General features: G+C 44.2%; 1 protein-coding gene across 6 annotated transcripts in view; it reads left to right on the forward strand.

Annotated features, from left to right (window-relative positions):
• The first annotated feature begins 765 nt into the window (after positions 1 to 765).
• Positions 766 to 26738, forward strand: part of MRAP2 (melanocortin 2 receptor accessory protein 2) — a 51489-nt gene continuing 25516 nt past the window's right edge. The window contains exons 1-3 of one of the 6 annotated variants that reach the window (XM_025382984.1): positions 1197 to 1417; positions 17718 to 17960; positions 22587 to 22720. In XM_025382984.1, the coding sequence (XP_025238769.1) occupies positions 17884 to 17960; positions 22587 to 22720 (211 nt within the window). In that variant the 5' untranslated portion in view covers positions 1197 to 1417; positions 17718 to 17883. Of the gene's footprint in view, positions 926 to 1003; positions 1147 to 1196; positions 1418 to 17717; positions 17961 to 22404; positions 22467 to 22586; positions 22721 to 26738 lie in introns of those variants that run through there. The other 5 variants (XM_025382986.1, XM_025382987.1, XM_025382989.1 and 2 more) reach the window with 5 other exon arrangements.

Raw genomic sequence — 26738 nt, forward strand, 5'->3', positions numbered from 1 at the left:
TGACGAGTTGATAAAAGCAGCAAACGACCTTGGCACATGTATACCTATGTAACAAATCTGCACGTTCTGCACACGTATCCCAGAGCTTAAAGAAAAAAAAAAAAAAAAGATGTGTTCAAAATATTTCGTTTTACACGTGGTAATGAAACTGAGCTTTTTTTAAAAAAAAAAAAAAAAAAACCAATCAGTGATGAGATGTCATTTCCAGGAATCGTTTTCTGGCACCACCAGGTTGAGTTTATCACACTGCCACCAGCCTGCATGGGTGCTGCGTTTCCCCTGCTACTGTATAATGGTGGTTAAACTATGGTTCTGGGGCACCAGGCTTCCTGACCTTGAAGGCAAGCTCCTCTATTGACTAGCATATGACCTTGGGCAGTTCTTTTAGCCTTCCTAAGTTACAGTTTCTCATCAGTAAAATGGAAATGGTGGTAATACCTGCCTAATATGGCATATGGAGAGTAGTAAAAGAAATGACTAGTGCAGTAAAGAACATCTCAGTGCCTGCCACACAGCAAGTGCTTTCTCTCCAGATACTTCTTTCTGTCTCATCTCTTTTAGATCTTTACTCCGCTGTGAGGCCATCTTTGACCATTCCATTTAAAATGCACCCCCTACCTCCAAACATTATCCCAGTTCCTCCCTTCTTTTTTGTCCACCGCACTTCATCACTATCTCACATACTATGTATTTTAGTTATTTGTTATGTTTATGCCTGTCTCTTTCGTAGAACGCAAGCGCCAAGCATCCGTATTCCCAGATCAATGCCTGGCATACAATATGGACTCAAGGGAGAAAGAGATGAGCCAGCCGTGCTATGCTGAAACTACTCCCGGCCCAGTGCTAGCCCTTTGGGACCCCGTTTGAACGTTTGACTGCCCTTTGACACCTGGACCAGTGGGCAGGAAGAGAAACTAAAATCGAGGTAGTAATTTAAGTAGCACATTATGGGGGGCTCTGACCTTATTGAACTTGAACTTAATGCTGCCGATTTTTCATAAATCTCGATTCATGCTACCCCACTCCCTCTCGCTCAGCTAATGAGCTCCTCCTGTTACCCAAAGTTTACCCGAGAGACCCACTGTAGTGCCCGGGATAGCAAAGAATTCTCTGACTCAGGCTCTGACCCGGACTCGGAGAGGCAAAGCGAGCAGGAAAGGGATCTGCAAAGCTCACCTCCTCTTGGCCAAGGCGGCCTCGCGCGGGTGAGGCGGCCCCCGCGCTGCAGCCCCGGCTCCAGCGCCCCGCGCAGCCTCCGCGGCGGGTCGGGAGCGCGCGTCTCCGCCGCACCTCGGAGACAGGAGCTACTCGCCCGGTCCTGGGCGTGGGAGACGGCGGCGGCTGCTGCGCTCGCGCACCTTGGAGGAGCCAGGAGCCGGAACCAGGGCCAAGCCTGCGGGCCGGGGCGACCCAGGCGGTAACCACGGGCGGGACAGGGCGCCCAGGGCCGAGCAAAGCCCGGGCGCTGGGTGCGGGGCGCGTGCAGCCTTGGTCAAGGCAGTAGGGCTTGCTTGGGCTTGGGGGCAGTCTTTAGTTTGGAGGGGCTGGAGAATGGGGTGCGAGGAGGAGAACTGTGATGTGAGGACGCCCAGAGGAAAGTGTGGAGCCCGCGGAGAGCACCAAGTTTAAAACCTTCCCGGCAGCCCGCTGATGTGCGTGTGGACGCCGCTGGGCGTCCGAAAAGCCTGGAAGCGGCGGCGCTCGGGGCTTGGGTGGGCTTCCTCCTCTCCACTGGGCCCCAGCGGCAGAGGCAAACCCTTTCCCGCCGTGAGAAAACTTTCCTTGCCGCGGCCCTCCTCCTGCCTTGGTGCCCTGCAACTGAGAGAGCTCCCCTGGACTGGGGAAATGTGCTGGCTCCGGGCCCCGGGCGCGCACCCCATGCATTGGGCAGGGTTCTCAGATGATCCCTGGCTTGACAGTTGTATTCATTTTATTTGAACTGGGGAGCCTGCTCTGCTCGCAGGTCATTTTACTGATTAGAGGGAAATAGGGGTTTCATCCTTTCCCCGCTGCCCCACCCCGCAATCCCCCCACCCTCCCGAGCCCCGTGCCTTCCCATCCTTTGTGTATTTGAGGAAGGCAAAGAGTAGTCTCTGCCGAAACCTGTTTGGAGGCGTTGTGGTTTCCACAGCATGTTAGATGGCACAGAATCTCAGCCACTACTCTGCATTTAGTTTGACAACAATGAAACACTCTGGTGTTTTGAAAGCAAAGGAAGCTTGAATGAATGTGTCCAGGCAGACGAGAGAAGGGAACTCTCATGCATAAATTAATTCTTACGAAAACCCCAAAAGTAAGTAGTGTTTTCAGTTTGCAGGTGGAGAAAATTAGATTGCGATATTAAATATGTTTTCCAAGGTGACTCCCCCAGTTGAGTAATAGTGGGCAGTAGGGGTCTGGAAGCTAGGACTGTGAGTCTAGTGTCCTTTAGGTACATTGCATGGGATACATAGTCAAGAACAGGTGCCAGAGAGTGACATGGGCCTGCAAGGATAAGGTCAGGAAAGCCAGAGGCCACTGTGAGCTGGGGTACCCACAAGGAGTTTTGTTCTTATGAGGAAGACCATCCAGTGTTTATGGAAGAATAGATGATATTAACAGGTGATAGGAAAAGGAAGAGTTTCTTCCAGTCTGTATCTTTCTTTTCAAAATGGGAAGGCCAGCCTAAACCCTTTAAAGAGGGTCTCGAAGCCGGAAACTGGACCGGATGTTCAAAGCCCGAATGGCAGACGTCCTAGAGTAGTGAAAGCAATTATAGTCATCTTTGTGCAGGTATGAGAGATGAGAACGGACCCAGGAGAATTTTCAAGAGGGAAACATTGAATCCTCAAAAGAGGGAAACATTGAATCCTGGCAAGGTTCTAGAACAAATTCTTTAAGATAGCTCAAAACTACCTAGGGAAGCATTTACAAAGACTTATGCCAAAGCAACTCCCTTCCCTTTTCTAGCAATCTCCTGGGCTATAGATCAGGGTATGCTGTATCCATTGTCTTCAAATGGATCAGTTTAGTGAATTGCAAACAGCAGTTTTTAAAACATGAAAACCAAAAGAAAGAAAGATATCAGAGTGCATTGCATGAGCAAGGGGAAGTACTGTTTTTGGAAGCACCGTTGGTGATGCACGTGTCCTGTTCTGCGTTGCTGATCCTGCTGCCTCTGCATGAGTGTTCATACCCATTGCTGGCTGCCCCCTTTCAGCCTTCTGAGCTAGGCCCACTCTGGTCACAGTGGGGATCATCTTCTTTTACCTTGCAAATTATATGTCATCAACATATTCTGGAAAGGTGTTCGCTTCCTCCTCCCCATTTCTGTCGGTCCCCAGACGCTGAAGTATTTTGTCAGTCAGAATTCATCTCTGAATTATTTATCTGTGAACTTTTTTTGATAGCCACAGTTCATAGATAACTTTTATCAAACATATTAAATTAGTCCAAATTGTGTAAAGAGAATATCACATCTGTCCTTTTTAGCTTTCAAGTGAAATGTTTTTGTTATTTGGAGTACAAAAAAACAATATGCTTATGATGTTTGTGTAATATATTTAAGGAACTGTTATTATACCAAGCTATGATATTTGGAAGATTACCAGATAATGCCTCATTGTGTCATTGATGAGTCAAAAAAAGACTCATCTAGTCTTTTTTTTTTTTAAATTTTTCTTATTTTGGCTTTTTTTCCCCTAAATGAAATATCAAAGTAGATATATGAGAACCTCTCCATAACTCTTGAACCCACTGGTTACTTCAAAAGTATGAGGGTTCATCATGCAAAGGAATATGAAGAAATGTTTAAACAAACAAAACGAAAAATAATATGAGGGTTGAGCAAGGAGGCTTTGTTGAACAGATTTACTTCCTTCATCCCAAAGATAGTGATGGGGCCATCTGAGGGTGAGTTGAGCTGTCCATGTGCCTCTTGCATTTGGGGCTCACACAGCGGCCTAGGTGGCTGGATCACTCACTTTCCCAGAGTTTGTTGGGCAAAGGATGTCTGACGATGATCTGGGAGCCAGGTTGGGGCCACATGGGAGGAAGGGCTGGCCTAAGGGCGAGGACATCTGGCAGCAGAAGTAGGAATGAGCAGCCAGCTGAAGGAAGGTGAGTATTACTAACGCACCCATGTGAGGTATGAAGATAGTTAATTCAGTCCTGTCCTCCTGCTTTGATCTTGGAGTGATTTGAAACTGGCCAGCAGTTGAGTGGATGTGAAGAAATAGCAAAGAAGTTTACCTTCCCCCAACCCCAGCAGGAGACCAGCATGCAGCAGGACATTGCTGAAATAGGGCAGATTCATGTTATAATGGGTCAGAGTTTCTTTTGTTTCCAAAGATTAGATATTTTAATTCTTTTAGGTTTTTATATTTCTTATTTATTTATTCATTTGAGACAAAGTCTCATTCTGTCTGTTGCCCAGGCTGGAGTGCAGTGGCATGATCACAGCTCACTGCAGCCTCAACCTCCTGGGCTTAAGTGATCCTCCCATCTCAGTCTCTCAGAGAGCTGGGACTACAGACACACACCACTATGCCCAGCTAATTGAAAAAGGTTTTTTTTTTGTTTTTTTTTGTTTTTGTAGAGATATGGTTTTGCTATGTTGCCCAGGCTGTTCTTGCATTCCTGGGCTCATATCCTTGCCTCCACATCCCAAAGTGCTGGGATTACAAGTGTGAGCCGCTGTGACTGGCCTCTTTTGGGATTTTGAAGTTGTTGCATGAGCAGAAACATCATGGGATCTACTCAAGTATTTGTTTGAGGGCAGAGAAGATGAATCCTTGAATATCTTTTAAGGAGCAATAGAAAACCAAAATACAATTGACATTTGAGCAGGCCCCACAAGTTGTGCTAGCTTAGAGTAGGTAATATATGCTTGGGTTAAAATTAAGTAGAATAGCAATCTGTGTTTATTGTTACATTTACTTTTGATGAAGGAAGACTTAGAGGCAGAAGCAGTTAGAAAAGGAAAGAAAATGTTTACTTCACCAGAGTGCAAGGAAGTCAGACTTTACAAGACTGGCCCATCAAATAAAATCACAGTAAATACTTGAAAGAAAATATTCCCCCAAATTCTCCATGTACATTAGTCTGTTGTTCATGACGGAAAACAATTTTCTCGCACAGTTACCATATTCCTAAAACTTGTGACTTGTTTTCAGACACCAGCATAGCAAAGAATCAAGGGAAAAATGGTTTCTTTAAGGGAGTGAGATGTGTTTGAAATTTTATTTTGGAGACCAACTTTCAGGCAGGGTGATCATGTTATTTTTGCTTCATGTCAGGGTACAAAGTGATTTTTTTCTTCATTGCAGTGTGAGAAATACTTAGTACTATTGGAGAAGAGGAAAGTATGCATTTTCCTTGCAAACATGATTCTGCAGTCCCTTATAGTATTGTTGAGATGTGAGGTAAAAAAGCAGAAGTTGAGAATATCTCTATGAGATGCTAAAATTATGTATGTTAAAATCTGAGTTTAATTGTTGCTCATGTTTCTGTTATCAAGACCTGTGTAATTTTTGCCTCACTAGAGAACATTAGTAAAATTTCATAACCCTTCAAGTGAAAATAGTTTGTAAGCTTCAAATAATTCTCCTGCATGGTGCATTTTGTTTTCTTCTTGCATGTCCTTGGTAATAGCAAAACCAACAATCACTGGAAGGCAGAGCAGGCTGAGGGAGGCGCTTCTTAAGGATTAGTTTTGAAGTTGCCTGGTTGAACAAGAGAGAAAAATTAGGAGCTGAGTGAGGGAATGTGGTTATAAACGTTTTCTATCTTTCTACAAACCTTTGTATAGATTATTTCAGGAAATATAATTCTATCTTGTGTGGGGAAAAAAAGAAGAGAGAGAAAGAAACAAAATTAAGATCAACTATATCATATAAAACCTACATCATATTCCTACCAGTGTGATATGGTTTGGCTGTGTCCCCACCTAAATCTCATCTTGAACTGAATTCCCATAATCCCCATGTGTTGTAGGAGGAACCCACTGGGAGGTAATTGAATCAGGGGGCGGGTTACCTCCATGCTGTTCTCATGGTACTGAGCTTTCAAGAGATCTGATGGTTTCAGAAGAGGCTTTCCCTGTCTCCACTCTGACTTCTCCTTGCTACCGCCATATAAAGAAGGAAGTGTTTGCTTCCCCTTTTGCCATGATTGTAAGTTTCCTGAGGCCTCCTTAGCCCTGTGGAACTGTGAATCAATTAAACCTCTTTACTTTGTAAATTACTCAGTCTCATGTATGTCTTTATTAGCAGCATGAGAATGGACTAACACAGTAAATTGGTACTGAGGTAGTGGGGAACTGCTATTAAAGATACCAGAAAATGTGGAAGCGACTTTGGAACTGGGTAATGGGCAGAGGTTGGAACAGTTTGGAAGGCTCAGAAGACAGGAAAATGTTGGCAAGTTTGGACTTTCCTGGAGATGTAGAGGGCTCGGAAGAAGACAGGAAAATGTGGGAAAGTTTGGAACTTCCTAGAGACTTGCTGAATGGCTTTGACCAAAATACTGATAGTGATATGGACAATGAAGTCCAGGCTGAGGTATAGAGATGAGTAATTTGTTGGGAACTGGAGCAAAGGTGACTCTTGCTATGGTTTAGCAAAGAGACTGGTGACATTTTACCCATGCCCTAGTGATCTGTGGATCATCAGAGAGATGATTTAGGGTATCTGGTAGAAGAAATTCCTAAGCAGCAAAGTGTTCAAGAGGTGACAGAGCATAGAAGTTTTGGAAAATGTGCAACCTGACAATGTGGTAGAAAAGAAAAACCTATTTTCTGAGGAGAAATTCAAGCCAGCGGGTTGCAGAAATTTGCCTAAGTAACAAGGAGTCAAATGTTAATTGCCAAGACAATGGGCAAAATGTCTCCAGGGCATGTCAGAGACCTTTGCAAGCAGCTCCTCCCGTCACAGACCTGGAGGCCTAGGAAGAAAAAATGGCTTTGTGGGCTGGTTCAGGGCCCCCCTGCTGTGTGCAGTCTAGAGACTTGGTGCCCTGCATCCTAGCCATTCCAGCCATGGCTAAAAGGGGCCAAGGTATAGCTCAGGCTGTAGCTTCAAAGGGTTTAAGTCCCAAGCCTTGGCAGCTTCCATTTGGTGTTGAGCCTATGGGTACACAGAGGTCAAGAATTGAGTTCTGGGAACCTCCACCTAGATTTCAGAGTATGTATAGAAATGCCTGGATGTCCAGCTAGAAGTATGCTGCAGGGGCAGAGCCCTCATGGAGAACCTCTGTTAGGGCAACATAGAAGGGTAATGTGGAGTCAGAGCCCTCACACGAGTCTCCAATGGGGCACTGCCTAGTGGAGGTCTGAGAAGAGGGCCACTGTCCTCCAGTCACCAGAATGGTGGATCCACTGACAGCTTGCCCCATGCACCTGGAAAAGCCACAGACACTCAATGCTAGCTGTGAAGGCAACCAGGAGGGGGGCTGTACCATACAAAGCCACAAGGGTGAAGCTGCCCAGGCTGTGGGAGCCCACCTCTTGCATCAGCATGACCTGAATGTGAGATATGGAGTCAAAGGAGAATATTTCAGAGCATTAACATTTAATTACTGCTTTATTGGATTTCAGACTTGCATGGGGCCTGCAGATGTGAGACATAGAGTCAAAGGAGATTATTTCAGAGCTTTAAGATTTAATTACTGCTTTACTGGATTTCAGACTTGCATGGGGCCTGTAGCCCCTTTGTTTTGGCCAATTTCTCCCATTTGGAACAGGTGTGTTTACCCAATGCCTGTACCCCCATGGTATCTAGGAATTAACTAACTTGTTTTGTATTTTATAGGCTGATAGGCAGAGGGACTTGCCTTGTCTCAGGTGAGACTTTGGACTTGAACTTTTGAGTTAATGCTGGAATGAGTTAAGACTTTGGGGAACTGTTGAGAAGGCATGATTGTGTTTTGAAATGTGAGGACATGAGATTTGGGAGGGGCCAAGAGTGTAATGATATGGTTATGCTTTGTGTCTCCACCCATCTCATCTTGAACTGTAGTGCTCATAATCCCCATGTGTCATGGGAGGGACCTGGTGGGAGGTAATTGAATCATGGGGGCAGTTATCCCCATGCTGTTCTCCTGATAGCGAGTTCTCATGAGAGCTGATGGTTTTATAAGGGGCTTTCCCCTTTTTGCTCACACTTCTCCTTGCTGCTGCCATGTGAAGAAGGATGTGTTTGCTTCCCTTTCCACCATGACTGTAAGTTTCCTGAGGCCTCCTTAGCCATATTGAACTAATGTGAATCAATTTAACCTCTTTTGTTTATAAATTACCCAGTCTCAGGTATGTCTTTATTAGCAGTATGAAAATGGACTAAATCTTCCACTGAATTATCCCAATAGGAGAGGAGAGTTAATCCTTATTTCTAGGATTCTGAAGCAGAGGCCAAAGGTGGCAGGAGCAAACATTTATTTGGTTCTTACAGTTTACTCTGTAACATACCTGCACTTATTTAATATAAAACATAATCCTCCAGGTCCTGTATTATTGATGCTCCAGGAAGATGAACCAGGTATGCCTTGAGACTCTGGGGACTATTTGGGATCCTTAGACCTAGGCAAGCTGAGGGACACTACATTCTTGCCCTCACTTTATAAAGCCCCTCTTTTCTGGCCAGGCCCCTCCCTGAAAGATGAGGAGGCTATGGTGTGCCTTGAGCCTGCACTGCGCTTGCACCCCAAGCTCTGGTTTGCTTGTAATTGATTGTACTGAGGTGGCAGTGGGTGCAGTAGGTGGAGAAACTACAAGAGCTACACATCCTAGTTTAAGACCCCAGGCCTCAGAAGATAAGATGTCATTAGAAAGTTCAGGTTTTCTACTGCTCTGTCCTAAGCTCTTAAATAAACCACTGCTCTAGCTCACATTTCCATTTCTGCGGAACAGAGCTGGAAATACCTGGTACCGAGAGGTGACAACATGCTACCAGTCCTTGCTCTCCGCGCCTCCTTGGCCTTGGAGTCCACTCTGGCGGCGCTTGAGGAGCCCTTCAGCCCCCCCCCCCAACGGCACTGTGGGAACCCCTCTCTGGGCTGGCTGAGGCCAGAGCCGGCTCCCTCTGCTTTTGGGGAGGTGTGGAGGGAGAGATGTGGGCGGGAACCGGGGCTGCGCCCGCAGCGCCCACAACACCCGCAACGCTGGCCTGCCAGCGTGAGTTCCGGGTGGGCGTGGGCTCAGCAGGCCCAGCGCTTGGAGCAGCCGGCCGTCGGCGCCAGCCCCCTGGCAGTGAGGAGCTTGGCACCTGGGCCAGCAGTTGCAGAGGGTGTGCCGGGTCCCCCAGCAGTGCTGGTGTGCTGGCACTGCGCTTGAATTCTCGCTGAGCCTCAGCTGCCTCCCCGCGGGGCAGTGCTTGGGACCTGCAGCAGGCAATGCCCCAGCTTCCTCCCCTCCGAGGTGGGCTCCTGCGCCTCCCGAGCCTCCCTGACAAGCGCGGCCCCCTGCGTCTCCGCGTAGGTCCCCTGGACCGCCCAAGGGCTGAGGAGTGTGGGCACACAGCTGGGGACTGGCGGGCAACTCCGCGTGCAGCCCAGGTGCCAGATCCACTAGGTGAAGCCAGCTGGGCTCCTAGGTCTAGTAGGGACTTGGAGAACCTTTATGTCTAGCTAAGGGATTGTAAATACACCAATCAATACTCTGTATCCAGCTAACCTAGTGGGGACTTGGAGAGCTTTTCTAGCACTGTGTCTAGCTAAAGGATTGTAAACGCACCAATCAGCACTCTCTGTCTAGCTCAGGGATTGTAAACGCACCAATCAGCACTCTGTCAAAATGGACCAATCAGCTCTCCATAAAATGGACCAATCAGCAGGATGTGGGTGGGATCGGCTAAGGGAATGAAAGCAAACTGCCGGAGCCAGCAGTGGCAACTCCCTTGGGTCCCCTTCCACACTTTGGAAGCTTTGTTCTTTTGCTCTTTGCAATATATCTTGCTGCTGCTCACTCTTTGGGTCTACACCGCCTTTATGAGCTGTAACACTCACCACGAAGGTCTGCAGCTTCACTCCTGAAGCCAGCAAGACCACGAACCCACCAGAAGGAAGAAACTCCGAACACCTCTGAACATCGGAAGGAACAAACTCCCAGACACACCCTCTTTAAGAACGGTAACACTCACCACGAGGGTCCACGGCTTCATTCTTGAAGTCAGTGAGACCAAAAACCCACCAATTCCGGACACAGTACCTCTCCTTTTCACTCGTTTGCTAAAAGAATGGTTCAGCTCAGGACCGTAACAAATAGTGTGTGATATGGTGTGTGCTGCTTGGAGACAGATACTATGAGCCAAAAATACAAAGTAGTCTTGTTTGGCAAGTCATCCTCACAGTGATTTAAGACACAGCCAGTCTCTCTTATTCTTATTGTGCCAAGTGTTTCAAAAACTCCACTAATTAGAATTTAAAGAGTGGTTGATTCCCTGGTATTCTTAAAATGATCTAATTTGAAAGTTTAAGATCTTTAAAGTTTTAATTCACTTGGCCAGGCTGTTTTAGAATAGCAGCTATGTCAAACAGTATGACTCAGTGAGAGGCCAAGTCTAGTCTTTGGGGAGTCTGATGTATACTTTCTTGCTGCTAAAATGAGAGATTCAGATAATCCATGTAATGGGATTGGAGAGAAGAGAGAGATCCTCATGTGGTGAAATAGTTGGAGAGATCTCTTTGGAGGAGGTAATATCTGATCCCTACCCACAAAGGTAGACAGGAATCTGGAGAGGAGGAAGAGGAAGTCCAGCTTGCAGGTGGAACTGAATGGGCAAAAGCTCAGAGGACCATCTTTGAGAGTTTCCCCACCCCAGGTTCCTGTACCATCATGAGCCCTCCCTTTTTTAATGACCCTGTTGTTTCTACTATCTATGTCTTCAGGCTTTTTTGTTGCCCCTTAACCCGTGTGTGTGTGTGTGTGTGTGTGTGTGTGTGTGTCGGGGTGGGTGTGAGGGGGTGGGTGGGTGTATTTGAAAAAGTGAAATTCATTGTGTGGGAGAGGATAGTTTGAAATAACAAGCCTGAATGAATTCTTTAAGAGCACAGTCTGCAGTCCTTGACTTTTTGACCTCTACTAAATCTTCCATAGTTAAACAACAGTGTTTAGAATATCCTTGTTGATCTGAATGGACTCATAATAATTTTAGCATGTTCAAAACTAGTGCTCTTTCTCGAAGAAGGGCATATTTATGAGAACTTAGTGGACGTGTTTGCTGAAGATGGCATGAACTGGAATAGATTAATGACATTTTGTAAATATTTTCTTTTCAAAAATGTATTTATTTTTTAGTTATAGTAAGAGTGATTGGTATCAAGTAAGTCATTTTTAATGGACTTCCTAGGACAGTTTAATTAGTTCACCAAAGAGAACATTGTTTTCCCCAAATTAGTTTCAGCACTGATATTAATTTGCTTGGGCTGCCATAACAAAATACTGCAGACTGGGTAGCTTAACCCACAGGAGTTTATTTTCTGTTTTCGTTTTTTGAGACGGAGTTTCGCTCTTGTTGCCCAGGCTGGAGTGCAATGGCAGGATCTCGGCTCACCACAACCTCCACCTCCCAGGTTCAAGTGATTCTCCTGCCTCAGCCTCCCAAGTAACTGGGATTAGAGGCATGCGCCACCACGCCCGGCTGATTTTTGTATTTTTAGTAGAGATGGGGGCTTCTCCATGTTGGTCAGGGTGGCCTTGAACTCCCGGCCTGAGGTGATCCACCTGCCTTGGCCTCCCAAAGGAATTCATTTTCTCACAGTTCTGGGGACTGGAAGTCCAAGATCAGGGTGCTGGTCACGTAGGTTTCCTCCAGTGGCCAGAAGGGAAGCTCTGCTCCAGGCCTCCCTCCTTGGCTTGCAGCCGCTGCCCTCTTGCTGCCTCTTCACATGGTTGTCCCTCTGTGCATGGGCTCCCTTGATGCCTTTCTCTGTGTGTCCTAATCTCCTCTTCTTATGAAGATATTCTTCAGAATGGATGAGGGCCTCATTTTAACTTAATTACCCCTTTAACGGCCCTATGTCCAAATACAGTCACATTCTGAGATACTGGGTGCTAGGGCTTCAACATATGGATGTTGGGGGTGGGGACACAATTCAGTCCATACAGCACCGTGTTCACATTGTAGTACAGTAGGGGCTCCACACCCGTGGGTTCCACATCCGTGGATTTAGCCAATTGTGGATGGAAAATATTTAAACAAGAAAAGGATAGTTAACTAGATTTGAACAAAAAAAAAAGGATACTGAACATGCACAGACTCTTTTTTTCCTTGTAATTTATTCCCTAAATAATACAGGATAGCAAATATTTACATAGCATTTATATTGTATTAGGTATTATAAGTAATCTAGAAATTATTTAAAGTATACTGGAGGCTGTGCATAGGTTCTATGCAAATACTACACCGTTTTATACTGGGGACTTGAGAATCTCTGGATTTTGGTGTTTGAGAGGTCCTGGAACCAAGCCTGCACAGATGCTAAGGAATGACTGAATATATGTATACACAGTGAATGATGGTAGTGACGCTGGACATGCTGGACATGGGCAGCCAAGATGAACTTGAATAAGGTGTTGGTGGAGCTGTCAGGTGCAGCCGATGAGGCTGCGAGGGCAGAGATCCAAATCTGCATTGAAGCCAGTAAGGCCCTGATGAAGGTCCTGGAGTTGGCAAGCCTGTCCCCGAGACCTATGTGCTCTGCAGCCACCTCCACAAATGACCTGCCCCCACCCCTCACCCTTCCTTAAAGATGAGGAAGCCTGAAAAAAAAAAAAAAAAGGGTATACACACAGGCTGGGCACAGTGGCTTACACCTGTAATTCTAGCACTTCGGGAGGCCGGGGGTGGGCGGATGACTTAAGGCCAGGAGTTTGAGACCAGCCTGGCCGACATGGTGAAACCCTGTCTCTCCTAAAAATACAAAAATTAGGTGTGGTAGTGCACGTCTGTAATCCCAGCTGCTCAGGAGGCTGAAGCATGAGAATGGCTTGAACACAGGAGGCAGAGGTTGCATTGCGCCGAGATCGTGCCACTGCACTCCAGCCTGTGTGAGGAGCGAAACTGTCTCAAAAAAAAAAAGTATATATAGACACACACACACAATGTGTATGTTCACATGTGTGTGCTTTCACATGCATGTGAACACATATACACACCCATAATACAAATAGATACAGACCACTGAGTTTGTGATACAAGTGAAAAGCAACTTGATAATTTTGTTAAGTGACAGAATCATAGATCTGGAAGGACTTTCACTATATCCCTTTCAGTTCTTTTCCTTTGTTTATAGGGGGTGAATATTTCAGCCATAATAGGTAGCTCTCATGTGAATGCAGTAGACAGAGGCAGTGTCATGCGAACCCCCATGGAAGTGTCTGCTTGCTGTGAAAATATTGATGTCAAACTGCTAGTCCTCCTGTCTTGCAGAGGACTGCCTTTATTGTGAAATTACATCTTCTCTACTTGGAGGGTGTTTAAGATAACTGTCTACAAAATGATAATTATTAATAATAGTTGTTTTTAAAATTTTTCCTTACTTTGCAAAATAAAAATGCTGGCAAGTCTGTATTTCAGGTCCATGAAAACTGGCTGGTCTCTAGAAAACATTCCCCAGAGACTGGATGGAACCAGTTTAATGAAATTAAGGTGCTTCCTTTTTGTTGTTGGGAAGCTGCTAATTTTAAATGTAATCCATGAGAAGGGCCTGAAAGCTTTGGAATGATAATTTGTGGTGGACTTCTCCTGAAATGAATTGGGGTAATGACAGGTACAACAGAAGGTAAAGCTTATAGAAAGGAGAATTTGACCGGGTGCGGTGGCTTATGCCTGTAATCCCAGAACTTTGGGAGGCCAAGGCAGGTGGATCATGAGATCAGGAGATGGAGACCATCCTGGCTAACATGGTGAAACCTCGTCTCTACTAAAAGTAGAAAAAATTAGTCGGGTGTGGTGACATGCGTCTGTAGTCCCAGCTACTCAGGAGGCTGAGGCAGGAGAGTCACTTGAATCCAGGAGGCAGAGGTTGCAGGGAGCTGAGATCACACCACTGCATTCCAGCCTGGGCCACAGAGCGAGACTCCATCTCAAAAAAGAAGGAGAATTTGGGAAGTGGCTAGTGTGTTTCCAGGACTGGTCAGGGTGAGAGGGCCATGAACTGGCAAAGCACACATATTCTGCCACCTGTCTAAGACTCTCCCAGGGGTTGAAAGGGGTGATTCCTCACAGCTTAGAGGGAGTGTTCCTTTTACTTGAAAGGGAATCCCCACAGGGCTGCTGAAAAGAGCAAAGCTGGATCCTTGAAGGTGGACCAGGGAGGAAGGATCCACACAGGGAGGGGTGCTCAGCTGTCTCAGCACCCTCTGTCATCCTCTGGGGTTCTCTTTTGCTTTAGAGAGTTCTCATTACCCTCCCCTCAAGTGCTATGATGGGGAAGCACTGCTTCTTGTTATTTTTTTAAAAATTATTTGTATTATTTAATTAATTTATTTATTTTTGAGACAGCATTTTGCTCTGTCACCCAAGCTGGAGTGCAGTGGAGTGATCTCAGCTCACTGCAATCTCTGCCTCTTAGGTTCAAGCAATTCTTGTTCCTCAGCCTCTCAAGTAGCTAGGATTACAGGCATGCACCACTATGCCTGGCTAATTTTTGTATTTTTAGTAGAGATGGAGTTTTGCCATGTTGGCCAGGCTGGTCTTGAATTCCTGGGCTCAAAGCAATCCACCTGCCTTGACCTCCCAAGGTGCTGGGATTACAGGCATGATCCACCAAGCCTGGCCTAAAAAAAAAAATTATAAACAATATTTAGAACTTTTTTGTATTTTGGTTAAATATGCATAATATAAAATGTACCATTTTTGAATGTACAGTTCAGTGGCATTAAATATATTTACATTGTTGTACAACCATGACAACTATCCATTTTCAGAACTTTTTCATTATCTCAAACTGAAACCCTTTACTGGTAAATAACAGTTTCCCATTTCCCCACCCTTAGCTCCTGATAACCACCATTCTGCTAGGTTGGTGCAAAAGTAATTGTGAATTTTGTCATTAAAAGTATTTGCAAAGACCACGATTACGTTTGCACCAACCCAATACTTGCTGTCTTTAAGAATCTGGCTATTCTAGGTACCTCATATATGTAGAATCATGCAATATTTGTCCGTTTGTAACTGGCTTATTTCATTTAGCATAATGTTTTCAAGGTTCATCAAAGTTGTGGCATGTTTCAGAACTTCATTGCTTTTTAAGGCTTAATATTGCATTGTACATACAACATTTGGTTTATGATTCATCTGTGATTGGGCACTTGGGTTGTTTTGACCTTTTGGCTATTGTAAATAATACTGTTATGAACTTAGGTGTGCATAAATATCTGTTCAAGTCTCTGCTTTCAGTTCTTTTGTGTATATATCCAGAATTAGAATTGCTGTATCATATGGTTATTCCATGTTTAAATTTTTGAGAAACTGCTATCTGTCTTCCACAGTGACTGTACCTTTTTACCTTCCTACCAGCAGTGCACAAGGGTTCCAGTTTCTCTATACCCTCACCAATACTTATTTTCTGATTTTTGATAATTACCATGTTCATAGGGTATGAAGTGGTATCTCATTATGAAGATTTCTTTTTGATAGTTGGTTCTTTGACTTGACACTTGTAATTTAAAGCGTGCTTTCCCTAAGAGTTTAGAGATAGAGCAAAAATAAAGTAGTCATGGGAACTCAGAAAACCTAACTGTAATAAAAGTGACTGACTTGGTATTCTACTGGTGCTCTCAACTAGCCTAGAATTTTTTGAAGGACAGACCAAGAAAAGCAAGGTCTAGAAAAGGCTAGAGTTAAGCCTATGCCTTTCCTGTGATTGGGGAAGCCAGCTCCACCATGATAGCATGTTGTGGTGGCAACAGGACATTGACATTGGAATACAGGACGGCAGTCTAACACGTAGATACACATGTAGTGGGATGGAGCATTACGGTTCTGTTTTGTCATATTATTACAACTCCCTTGTCCTGATTCTACTTTCACTAGCTAATCTTCTGATCTTAAATTTTGTTTCCCAGACCATGTAAAACATGTGCTGTGGTCAACGTGAAAATTGTTTTCCTTATTCAACAAATGGATATGCTCGTTATAAATCATTCTGCTATGCTTGGTTAGCATGACTGAGTCCATAAGGGCTTTCTCGTCTCTGGAAAACTGAAAATTCAGTTCCCTGACTCTGTAGAACCAGGGGCAGAGGTGCAGTCGTATCCCAGGGCCATGCCTCTTCTCTTCTCCGGAAATTTTCTCCAGATGGAGACTTTACAGCTTCTTTACTGGGTGTGTAAACATGAAATTCTTCTTGATGTCCAGCTGAAGTCTGTTAGAATGGGACTAACCTGTGGAGTACTACAGAGCCAGGAAACACTCACTTTAAAAATTACTTCTGGCTGGGTACAGTGGCTCATGCCTGTAATCCCAGCACTTTGGGAGGCAGAGGCAGGCGGATCACCTCAGGTCAGGCGTTTGAGACCAGCCTTGGCAACATGGTGAACCCTTTCTTTACTAAAAGCACAAAATCTAGCCAGGCATGGTGGTGCATACTTGTAATCCCAGCTACTAGGGAGGCTGAGGCAGGAGAATCGCTTGAACCCAGGAGGCAGAGGTTGCAGTGAGCTGAGATTACACCACTGCACTTAAGCCTGGGCAACAGAGGGAGACTCCATCTCAAAAAACAAAAAAACAAAAAAACAAAAACCAAAAAACTTCCTAGCCTGTTTACTACCATATAGGTGGCCAGGCATAACAGGAAGAGGTAGATTTATGAATACAAACTGCTTGTCCCCTTTGAGACACCAGCTGGTGAAAGAAGGGTGCCCACTTCTTAATTAAGCAATTCTTTATTTCAGGTGGTGACTACATATCTATCAGTGTAAAATATTAAGTCCCATTTCTGTTTTTGGAAGTTGTTCTTCTATTGGCATTGATTTTTCTGTTAAGATGGAAGAAGTCTTCAGGCTTGGGAACACTTTTTGTTCGCTGCCTTGCTGCTGGAAACAAGTTGCTGACTGCACAGGAGAAGCAGGGATAGGCAGGAAATAGATACATCCTGAATTCTCTGTCAGCTGTCAGTCACCATTTTTTGAGGACTGCTGGGTAATTGAGTACTTTCTAGGAAACACTAGAGAATGGCATAAAACTTGGCAGTGTAGAGAAATTTGGGAAGTATGTCCATTTGAAAAGGAAGAGCCCAGCATGCGTACGTGTGTGTGTGTGTGTGTGTACGTGCGTGTAACATCTCTAGACTGAATTGAGTGGCCAGAGCATCAGACTTCAAAAGAGTCATACTCGAGTCAAAATAGTAGTAAGGAGGAGAAGACTACAAAGTCCTGGAAACATGATCTTTTTTATTTAATTGGAGGAAAGAAAAATCCATGCCCCATGAAAGACACCACTGACAAAATGGATTCACAGAAAAAGAATCAGCAGACCTGGAAATTAAGTGGGAAGTGCCAGTAGAAGGTGGTGGTTTATGCAGACTCTATAAAAAGGAGAAGTAAACTGGAGAATAACACCATGTTACTGTTTTTAAAGCACTGCCCTGGGAGGACAATGTGGCAGCTTTGATTGAGAGGGTCAAGCATGATCCCTTGCTGGGAGGTGCTGCCATATAGAGATGCTTTAAGAAGATCCAGCTGGCTCGGAGTGTGATTCATAATGTTGAAGTCTCTCATTTTCTATGTGACCCTACCCACTTAGACATGGGTAAGCTGGGGTGCACCATTGTTCTGTGCAAGGAGGAAATTAAGCTTCTAAAGTTGCAATTCTGAAGTTCCCACCTTGGGCTCATCAGCCGCCGAAGTGCAGCGTGGCTGAGCTTTATCTTTGGTTTCTCAAGTCTCTTTGCTGGAAGAGAGAGAGGGTTATGAGTCACAAGGGTGACTTCTCTATGTTGTGTGGCACAGTCATTCCTGGAAGTAAGACGAAGAAGGATAAGAAGAGGTAACTAACAAGACCTTCCTGGCATGGGCCAGAACAGAGGTTGGTGGTCCTGAGTGGCATGCCTACTTTTGGAGTTTGAGGATTGAAGAGGAAGGTGAGAGAGTCATTGCAGTTGGGAATTTTGATCATCTGACTGGCCATTAGGTCTTCCCCTGTACAAACTGGTCAGCATAGGTCTCTGGATTTGTGGCATTGGCTGGCAGTTTCTTGGAATGCCTTAGTAGCTGTGCTGTCAGTTGTGTGCATGTTTGTGTGGGGGCATGCTCATTTTTCAGGGTTTCTGGCACCTTTTGGATTCTTCTTAATGTGCTAGTCCTGTGCCTGGGTTAGTGGTCACTTGAAAAACTCATCTGCTGATGTTGACCCCTTAACATGGAAAAAAAGTGTCTAACTCCAAAGAAGCAGCCCCCTTGCTGTGCATACCATCGTAATCCACTAAGGATATTGACACAAAGCCATTTATTCATAAATAATGGCTTTATGATTAGAATAGAATGTATTCATAGAACTACTTTGGGAAGTTCTATGTCTGAGTACATCTCCTCAAATTCAGGGAGGTGGAGAGAATTGCTTGATCCATTTTTAAGAAGGTAGAGAGGGCTGGGCACGGTGACTCACGCCTATAATTCCAGCACTTTGGGAGGCCCAGGCAGGCAGATCACCTGAGGTCAGGAGTTTGTAGACCAGCCTGGCCAACATGGCAAAACCTTGTCTCTACCAAAAACACAAAAATTAGCTGGATCTGGTGATATGTGCCTGTAGTCCCAATTTCTTGGGAGGCTGAGGCAGGAGAATCACTTGAACTCAGGAGGCAGAGGTTGCAGTGAGCCGAGATCTCACCACTGCACTCCAGCCTGGGTGACAGAGGGAGACTCTCCTCAAAATAAAAGAAGGAAAAGAGGCCAGGTGTGGTGGCTCATGCATGTAATCCCAGCACTTTGGGAGGCCAAAGCAGGAGGATCGTTTCAGCCAGGGAGGTCAATGCTGCAGTGAACTGTGATTGTACCATTGCACTCCCACCTGGGCAATAGAGTAAGACCTTGTCTCAAAAAAAGAGGGACGGGGAGGAAAAGAGAGTGCCCAGGAGTGGTATAGGAACCTGGGTTGGAGCGGGAAAGATTGGATAGTCCAAAGAAGGGATGAAAGTGATGGGAATGTGGGTTGGAGAAGAGGTGATGGTTTAGTGAGAGGTGTCTGGGCCTGCCCACCACGCTTTCTCTGTTTGGGTTTGTGATCTTCCCTCTTCCCCGACAATGGGCTGGCATGGGCTACACTACCCTGTGCACACCTGGAAAAGGTAAGCTTCCTTTCAGGGCTAGCTTTGGGATGCAGTCCTAATCTTCATTTTTGCTTTTGTTGGCAATGATGCTTTCAGCTGCCCAAAAGAGCAATTTAGTCTCTCTGATGTGGAAGCTTGTTTAGGATATGTTTCTGTCAAAGAAGTTATTTTTCATGACTCTAATATCATAAAGAAATCTGACATTAAGAAAATCTCAGGGTGGGGAGGGTGGTTCTCAGGAGTGGTAGCCACACAGACAGCAGCTGCCCGTGGAGCTGCCGCTTCCTGCTGTTGTGTTCAAGACAGAGCAGCTGCCGGCCTGTCAGCACCCCAGGGAGTGAGGCTCAGTGCCAGGTTGCCTCCCTTACTGCGTGGATGGCCCAGATCATGCACACTGTGGTGGAATAGCAGACTCAGGGGGCTGCTGCGTGGACATGCTGGCGGTTCCCAGCTTATGTTTCAGCAAAGCTTGGAGAGTTACTGCGGGCTTGGTAATGGGGATGACGCAGAACACTTCCCTAGCACTGCCTTATGTTTGTTGTTGGTCCTTGTGCATCTGATGGCCTAAGCTGGTTAATTTGAGACTTGCATGAAAAAATAATGCCTCGTGGACTTTTTCAAGGGCACTAGGTGACTCCTTTAAAGAAGAGGTCAGAGGTTCTGTCCTCCAAAGCTATCTTTGGGATTCAAGAAGTGAGAGGAAAGAGCCAGTGGAGACAAATGTCTCTCCTTTTGTTTGAAGGCTACTCAGACAACTGGTGGCTGCTTGGGGAGAGCTGGTGTCACATTTCATTCTGCAGAATGAGAACCTCCTGTAGGCTGGCTCTGTTATTCAGTCATTCTTGTCTGTCAGTGTTGGTCAGAACTTCACTTCTCTCTTCCCACCTTCAGGACTTTTGCACATATAACTTATATTACCCTTTGGTAATGCCCTTTAGTAATCAATCCCTAAATAGTTCATTTAGATGAAAGGGGATAGTGTAAGGGGGAGAAAAAGAAGACATGTCTCTGTTGTAGGGTGGGTGGTTGATATTCCTTACAGTTCACTCTTACACAGACACATTTTATTGACTAGTTCCTGACCGGCCCTATGAGGGTGATGTTACTGCTGCTTTCTGACTGGTCCTGTGGACCCTGGCAGCCACAGATGAGGGTCCCCACTGTGTGCTGACTTTGAGAACTATGTGGCTGTGGGAGAACAGCTCTCAGTTCTGTGGTGCTCTGAATACACACCCTCCATCTTTATTTTCTTCATTCCTTTAAGTACTTTTCACTATTTTTCTGTTCCAGATGAAGTTGAGTGCCTCCCTCCACTCTGCTGTTACAGTAGTTGTAATGTTGATTTCTACTAAAAATGATATGATCAAACCACACTTCATCTTATTTTCCTTAATAAAGAAAAAAAGGAGAGAAATACTATTTTATTTTTGAGTTGGTAGAACAGCATGAATCCCAGGATGTAAATGTTGATCATTTTAACTTTCAAATGATCTAAACACCTTTAAGTAATTTTTGGTCATAGTTTTATTTATTTGTCTGGGCACCGTGGCTCACAGCTGTAATCCCAACACTCTGGAGGGTGAGGCAGGTAGATTGCTTGAATCAATCAGTTAACACTTGGTGCATTTGGTAAGAATTGGCTGGCCAGGTGTGTCTGAAGAGCAAAGCGAGGCTTTTCTATTCAAGATCAGCATTTCTAATTAATAGTTGTGCAGCCTGCTAATATTTTTCTTAATTTTTCATGCAACATCACATTTAATTTTTATAGCAACTCCATGAAGTGGGTACCATAATCATCTTCATGTTACTAGTGGGAAAACTGAAGCTCAGATTTTTTTTTCATGGCTCTATAGCAGGGATTGGCAAAGTTTTTCTATAATATAAGACCAGAAAGTAAATATTTTAGGCTTTTTGGGCCCATCCTTTGAACAGTATGATGACATGGGGTTAGAGTCCTTTTCTGTGGAGTCATGTCTGGGATGGGAAAGAAGGGGTGAGGGAAAGGGGAGAGTGATGCAGAAGTGTGGCGGAAGGGTGGTGGTGGTGATTTTGCCCCAGCTTCCCTGAGGATTGTGCCCTGGAGGCAGTGGGGAGGGGTGCAGGCTAAAGAAACCTCAGAAAGCTCTTGAAGCGGGCGCAGTGGTAGTGACTGCTCAGTGAATCTTCGTTTCCGCTGGTATTTCATTCAAATTTTCCCTTATGTTACTGCTATCTGTCGCTTTGTCTCTCTTTCTCCATTGTAAGGGAAGGCCTGTGGAGTACTGATCTGTCTCAGGCATCTCTGCCCACCCCACAGTGTGCAGTGTCTTGCACACCTTAGGTGCTCAAGCACAGTTATTGAACACAGGCTGCATTGACTTATCACCTTCAGCATCCATGCTGCGCAGTGCAATCATCTTCTCCCAAAGAAGTCAGGATTTTTTGGTCTAAAATAGTTACAGTTAACAAAGATACTCGGGAAATCCTGAAAATATGATAAATTTCAGGAGTAAGCAGTTGGACAAGTTGTGGACTTCTGTTGAGGATCTTCTGCAAGATCCACTATGCAACTTTTGTTGCCTGTTTTTCTTTATTCACTCCTTTTTATTAAACTTAGTTTCCTCTAACCCCACTGGAAGCAAGAAAAGCAAACAAACAAACAAAACCTTAGGTTGCTTATCTCCATTGTTGCATAGTAGGTGTTCAATGGATACATACTGAGCTAGTTCATTTCTGATACTAATTTGATTACTTCTCCTAAACATTCTTTCTTCTTACAAAATTCTCTGTCCTCTACCTCCCAAATCCCACAAAACTTCTCACCTCCACACATAGGCTGATTACTCGGGAATGGTACAGGAGGCCCTTGGTGATTCTAATTGATGAAAGACTAAAAAATTCCCTTATAGGAGAACTGAAATCAATGTCAATCTGAGATTGAGTAATACATCAAGTTAGTATCAGAAATGAACTAGCTTCAGCAGACTCTTTACATACTCTTGCAGGTATAGGTGCTGAGGCTGAAGCTGTAAACTTAGAGATTTTGACATACTCTTTCCCTCCTTTCCTTCTTTCCTTCATCAATTACTGAACATTGGTTATGTGCCAGGCATTGGGTTAAGTTCACAAAAAAATACAGTGTCTGGTTTCAAATACATTTATTCCAGTCTCGTGGCGAGATAAAAGGAAATAGTGGCCATATGACATGAGGTGTGGGCAGCTGGTAAGAACCTCTCCTGGCCTAGGGGGTAAGACCTCCTCAAGGGGTTTGCTGCCAAACTCCTGAATGTGATCAAGAGTAATTAAGGTAACTGTGCAACTCTGGATGAATTAACAGGTTCTGCGCTTGACTTTCTCTATTTGTACAGGTTGAAGATGTCTGCCCAGAGGTTAATTTCTAACAGAACTTCCCAGCAATCGGCATCTAATTCTGATTACACCTGGGAATATGAATATTATGAGATTGGACCAGTTTCCTTTGAAGGACTAAAGGCTCATAAATGTAAGTTTTATACAATTCCTCATTGTAAGCACAAATTGTATTTCTCTTAACCTGTGAAATCCCCAAGGATTATTTCTCCTGAACATTCTGTCTTCTTACAGAACTCTCTGTCCTCTGCCTCCCAAGTCCCACAAAACATCTCACCTCCATACATAGGCTGATTGCTTGGAAATGGTACAGGAGGGCCTTGGTGATTCTAACTGATGAAAGACTAAAAAATTCCTGTAGTAGGAGAACATGAATCAATGTCAAGCTGAGATTGAGAATTTTAAAAAAGCATTTGCTATTTTAGCTCCTCCAAACTGTGAATGTTTGAACTATCAAAAATATGTATAAAAATAGGATCTGGAACTGTTGTTTGAAGGACTTTCTTTTGTAACACAGCAGCATCTTTTCATCCCAGTTGGTTTTCTGGAGCTGTGGAGAGCAGTGTATCCATGTGTGTTCATAATGATGGGCCAGAATAGCCTGCAATCATTTCTAACCCTGTGTTCTAGGCATGAATTGTGTTTCATGCTATTGGAGTAATTAAGGGTCCAGCACAGAGCAAGGAAATGTAATTCTGTGAGACGTTGCTATTCGACTCCAGTCATAAGTGAATGCTGACTGGCCAGCATGAGACATCCTTGTTTCACTAAGTAGAGTTAACAGTTAACATGGTAGGCAGGAACTGCTGCCCAGTCTCAGGTCCTGTCTTGGTAACCCCATAAATATCCCTGAAATGTTCGCTTTTGTCAGAGTAAATTATCCACAGCACTGTAAAATTTTTATGTTCTTAACTGGTCCAGGTTAGTGGGACACATTAGGAAATATAAGAGGACTTGGAGACACAAATGTAGCAAAGAAAGCATTTTCATTCCTTTAATTATTTCCTGGCTGCTTCTATCCTGACCTGTCTTGGCATTCATGATCTCTTGCACCAGCTTGGTGCTCTTTTGCAAGAACGGCTTTCTATTTTTGTTCCTTTAGCAAAAATCATTAACTAAACCATATGTCCTTTACCCCTTAAGTGAGTAGTAATAATTAAATACTTTCACTCATTCCTTTATTGACGTCTACTCAGTATTTCTTTGTGGAAAAAAAGCACATGGCATTCATTAAGGTATGCTGTCATTGATTATCTGATAGAAGGCTGTTGGGTGTGAAATCACCCTCCTTAATTTACTTAAATTCTTTAATATGTTGTTTTTCTAGGATAACTTTTATGTAAGGACAATTGCTTGTTCTGAATTATAGTGGAAATCAAAATCACTGGGAAAATTGCCACATATTTTCTTGAAATGTGGGCTTTTACAGCTTGGTGACATCAACTTTATTTTTGTGTCAGCTTGCTCCTGTCTCTTTTCCTTAGTATAAGAGGCACAGAAGACAGGCCTACTGCTATAATTTTGGTTGGTACATTTCCAGAGACAATTGAATAAAATCTTTTGTGAGGATATTTCATTCTAGAAATAATTATAGCTGGAAAACTTCCTGAGAAACATAGGCAGAGGTGTGACTCATTCTTTCCTTACTTACACTACCTACTATACCATTAATAACAACTGCTTTTGTTAATTTTAATATTCATATCAAGATAAAACAAAAATTCCTGAATACTTACTGTTCTGATATAAGAGAGCTGATAAGTAGAAGCCCTTAGCTTCAGGAACCTGACAATATGTGAGACACATTGATAACAAAAAACAAACAAACACAAAACCCCAGATATACAGGAAAGTGAAAAGATCAAGTCAACTGTTGAAATGTGTGCTTTGGTACAGTCTCTTTCATTTAAAAATGCTGTGATTCTGACCTTCAAGTATGACTCCTTGTTTTGCTGGGCAAAATACAAAGCCAATTAGATGCAGATTCAAAAGAACAGAAGCAGGACATTTCAAGGGGAAGCCCTCATTGTGGACAGGAATGATCATAACAGTTATCTTTATTTGCCTTACCTGTAATGGATCATACTTGGCAACAATAGCTCCATCTTTAGACTAAGTTCCTCTGCTGAAATTAAGATTCCTACCTTCAAAGCGTGTTTCATCTGAGAAACAACCTCAGATGGTCATTGATAATTCTTATGCCATTGGTTTTGAATCCCGTATTAAACTTTATCATGTATCAGAAGTGGACATGTATCTTACACAAATTTGGCACCAACAGAGTAGAAATTTATTTATTCATTCATTCAATATCTATTTATTGAGCACCTGTATGTGAAAAGACCTGAAGGAAGTGAGAGATTGAGCTATAATATATCTCGGGGAAAAACATTCCAGCAAAGGATCCTTGGCGGGAGTGAACTGGATCATGCAAGGAACAAGGAGGCCAGCTTGATACCAAGGGAGTGATAAGAGGCAGAACAGCAGGAAATGAAGTCAGAGAGGCTCTGGGGACATGGACATGGTGGGGGCGCTCAGAGGTCATGCTAAGGACTTTGCTTGGCCTTTTACTCTGAGCAGTTACTTGAGCATCTAGAACACAGGAGCGCCATCTGGCTTAGGTTTCAACGCATCACTTTGCAACTCGGGAGTGAAAGGCATGAAATTAGAAGCAGAGACCATTCACGTGGCCTTTGCCATAGTCCAGGCAGCTGATGATGGTGGCTTGGAGCCAGGTAGGGAGAGTGAAGTGGTGAGAAAGGCATACATTCTGGATGTTTTTAAAAGACGGATCTGGCAAGATTTGTCAATGGATTGGTGGGGTGTGTAAGAGAAAGAAGAGTCAAGAATGATTTGAAGATTTGTGACCTGAGTAACTGGCAGGATGGAATTACCTTTAACAAATTGAGAAGAGTATGGGAGAAGGAGGTTTCAGAGAGGAACGCCAGGAGCTCCGTTTTGGACTTGTTAAATTGAGACACCTATCAGATATCCAGGAGGACAAGGGAGGAGAGGGTGGGGGGAAGGTGTAGACTTGAGGGTCATCAGCATGTAAATAGTATGCGTTCAAAGCCAAGAGGCTGGATAAGTGAGTGTAGATAGAAAACGGAAGAGTCCAAAGCTGAGCCCTGGACGCGCTTGTGTTTCGAAGTTGGAGGGTTGCATAGCAGTATAGGTGCCTGAGAGGAATGTACAGAAAGTAGGAAGAAAACTGGGCAATTTTTGTTTTCTGGATGCCAACTGAAAAAAGGGTTGCAAAGACAGTCTGTGTCAAATGCTGCTATTAGGTCAAGTTAATTGAAGACTGAGATTTGACCATTGGATTTATAATGTAGAAGTTACTGGCAGTGGTTTGAAAAGCAGTTTTAGTGGGGTGCTGGGGGTAAAAGGTTGATGGAATTGGTTCAAGAAAAAATGAGAGGAGAGAAATTGGGGACAGCATGTACAGACAAATCTCTCAAGTGTCTTGCTATAAAGGGAAGGAGAGGAATGGGTCATCTATGAAGGGCGTGGCTAGGTAAGACAAGGTGTTCTTAAAGCAGCAGAAGCAAAAGCTGATGAGTCAATGAGTGGACAATCACATTGTAGCAGGACCACTCTGACCACTATGTTGAGAAAAAACTGAAGGAATATCCTCTTAATATGAGGTATCAGTGGTGGCCAAATCCATGCTTTTTTATGTGCTGCCTGGCGGATATCAGACCTATGCATGGATGACTCAGCAAGAAGCCAGGTCATTAGGATGAGAAACAGAGCTAGAACTTGTAAAGCTTGGAGTAAGACAGTAGAGACAAGTGTGGGAACATCACTGTTGGCTCTTTGCCAGGAATTCATATCACAGAATTGACCCTAGTGCCTTAGGAACCAAAAGTGGTGTGAGGACAGTGTCATGAACCCTCTCTTTCAAGTGAAGTATTAACCCTTGTTTTTCATATAATCACGAAATGGGAAGTTCACCATTTATTCTCAAGAGGTGGAGAGGAGGGCGAGTTGGATGGAGTAGTTAACCTAGTCCTACCCTAGAATGGGAAGGAAAAAAATCATGTCAGCTTTCAGCTCTCTTGTTCCATTCCATTCACTAAAGGTTAGGTTAAGGGGAGTTACTTTATTATGACACATTCCATTTGCAATTCCCCTGGGCAATTGTTCTA

This window comes from Theropithecus gelada, chromosome 4 (genome assembly GCF_003255815.1).
Source record: "Theropithecus gelada isolate Dixy chromosome 4, Tgel_1.0, whole genome shotgun sequence".
Lineage (NCBI taxonomy): Eukaryota > Metazoa > Chordata > Mammalia > Primates > Cercopithecidae > Theropithecus > Theropithecus gelada.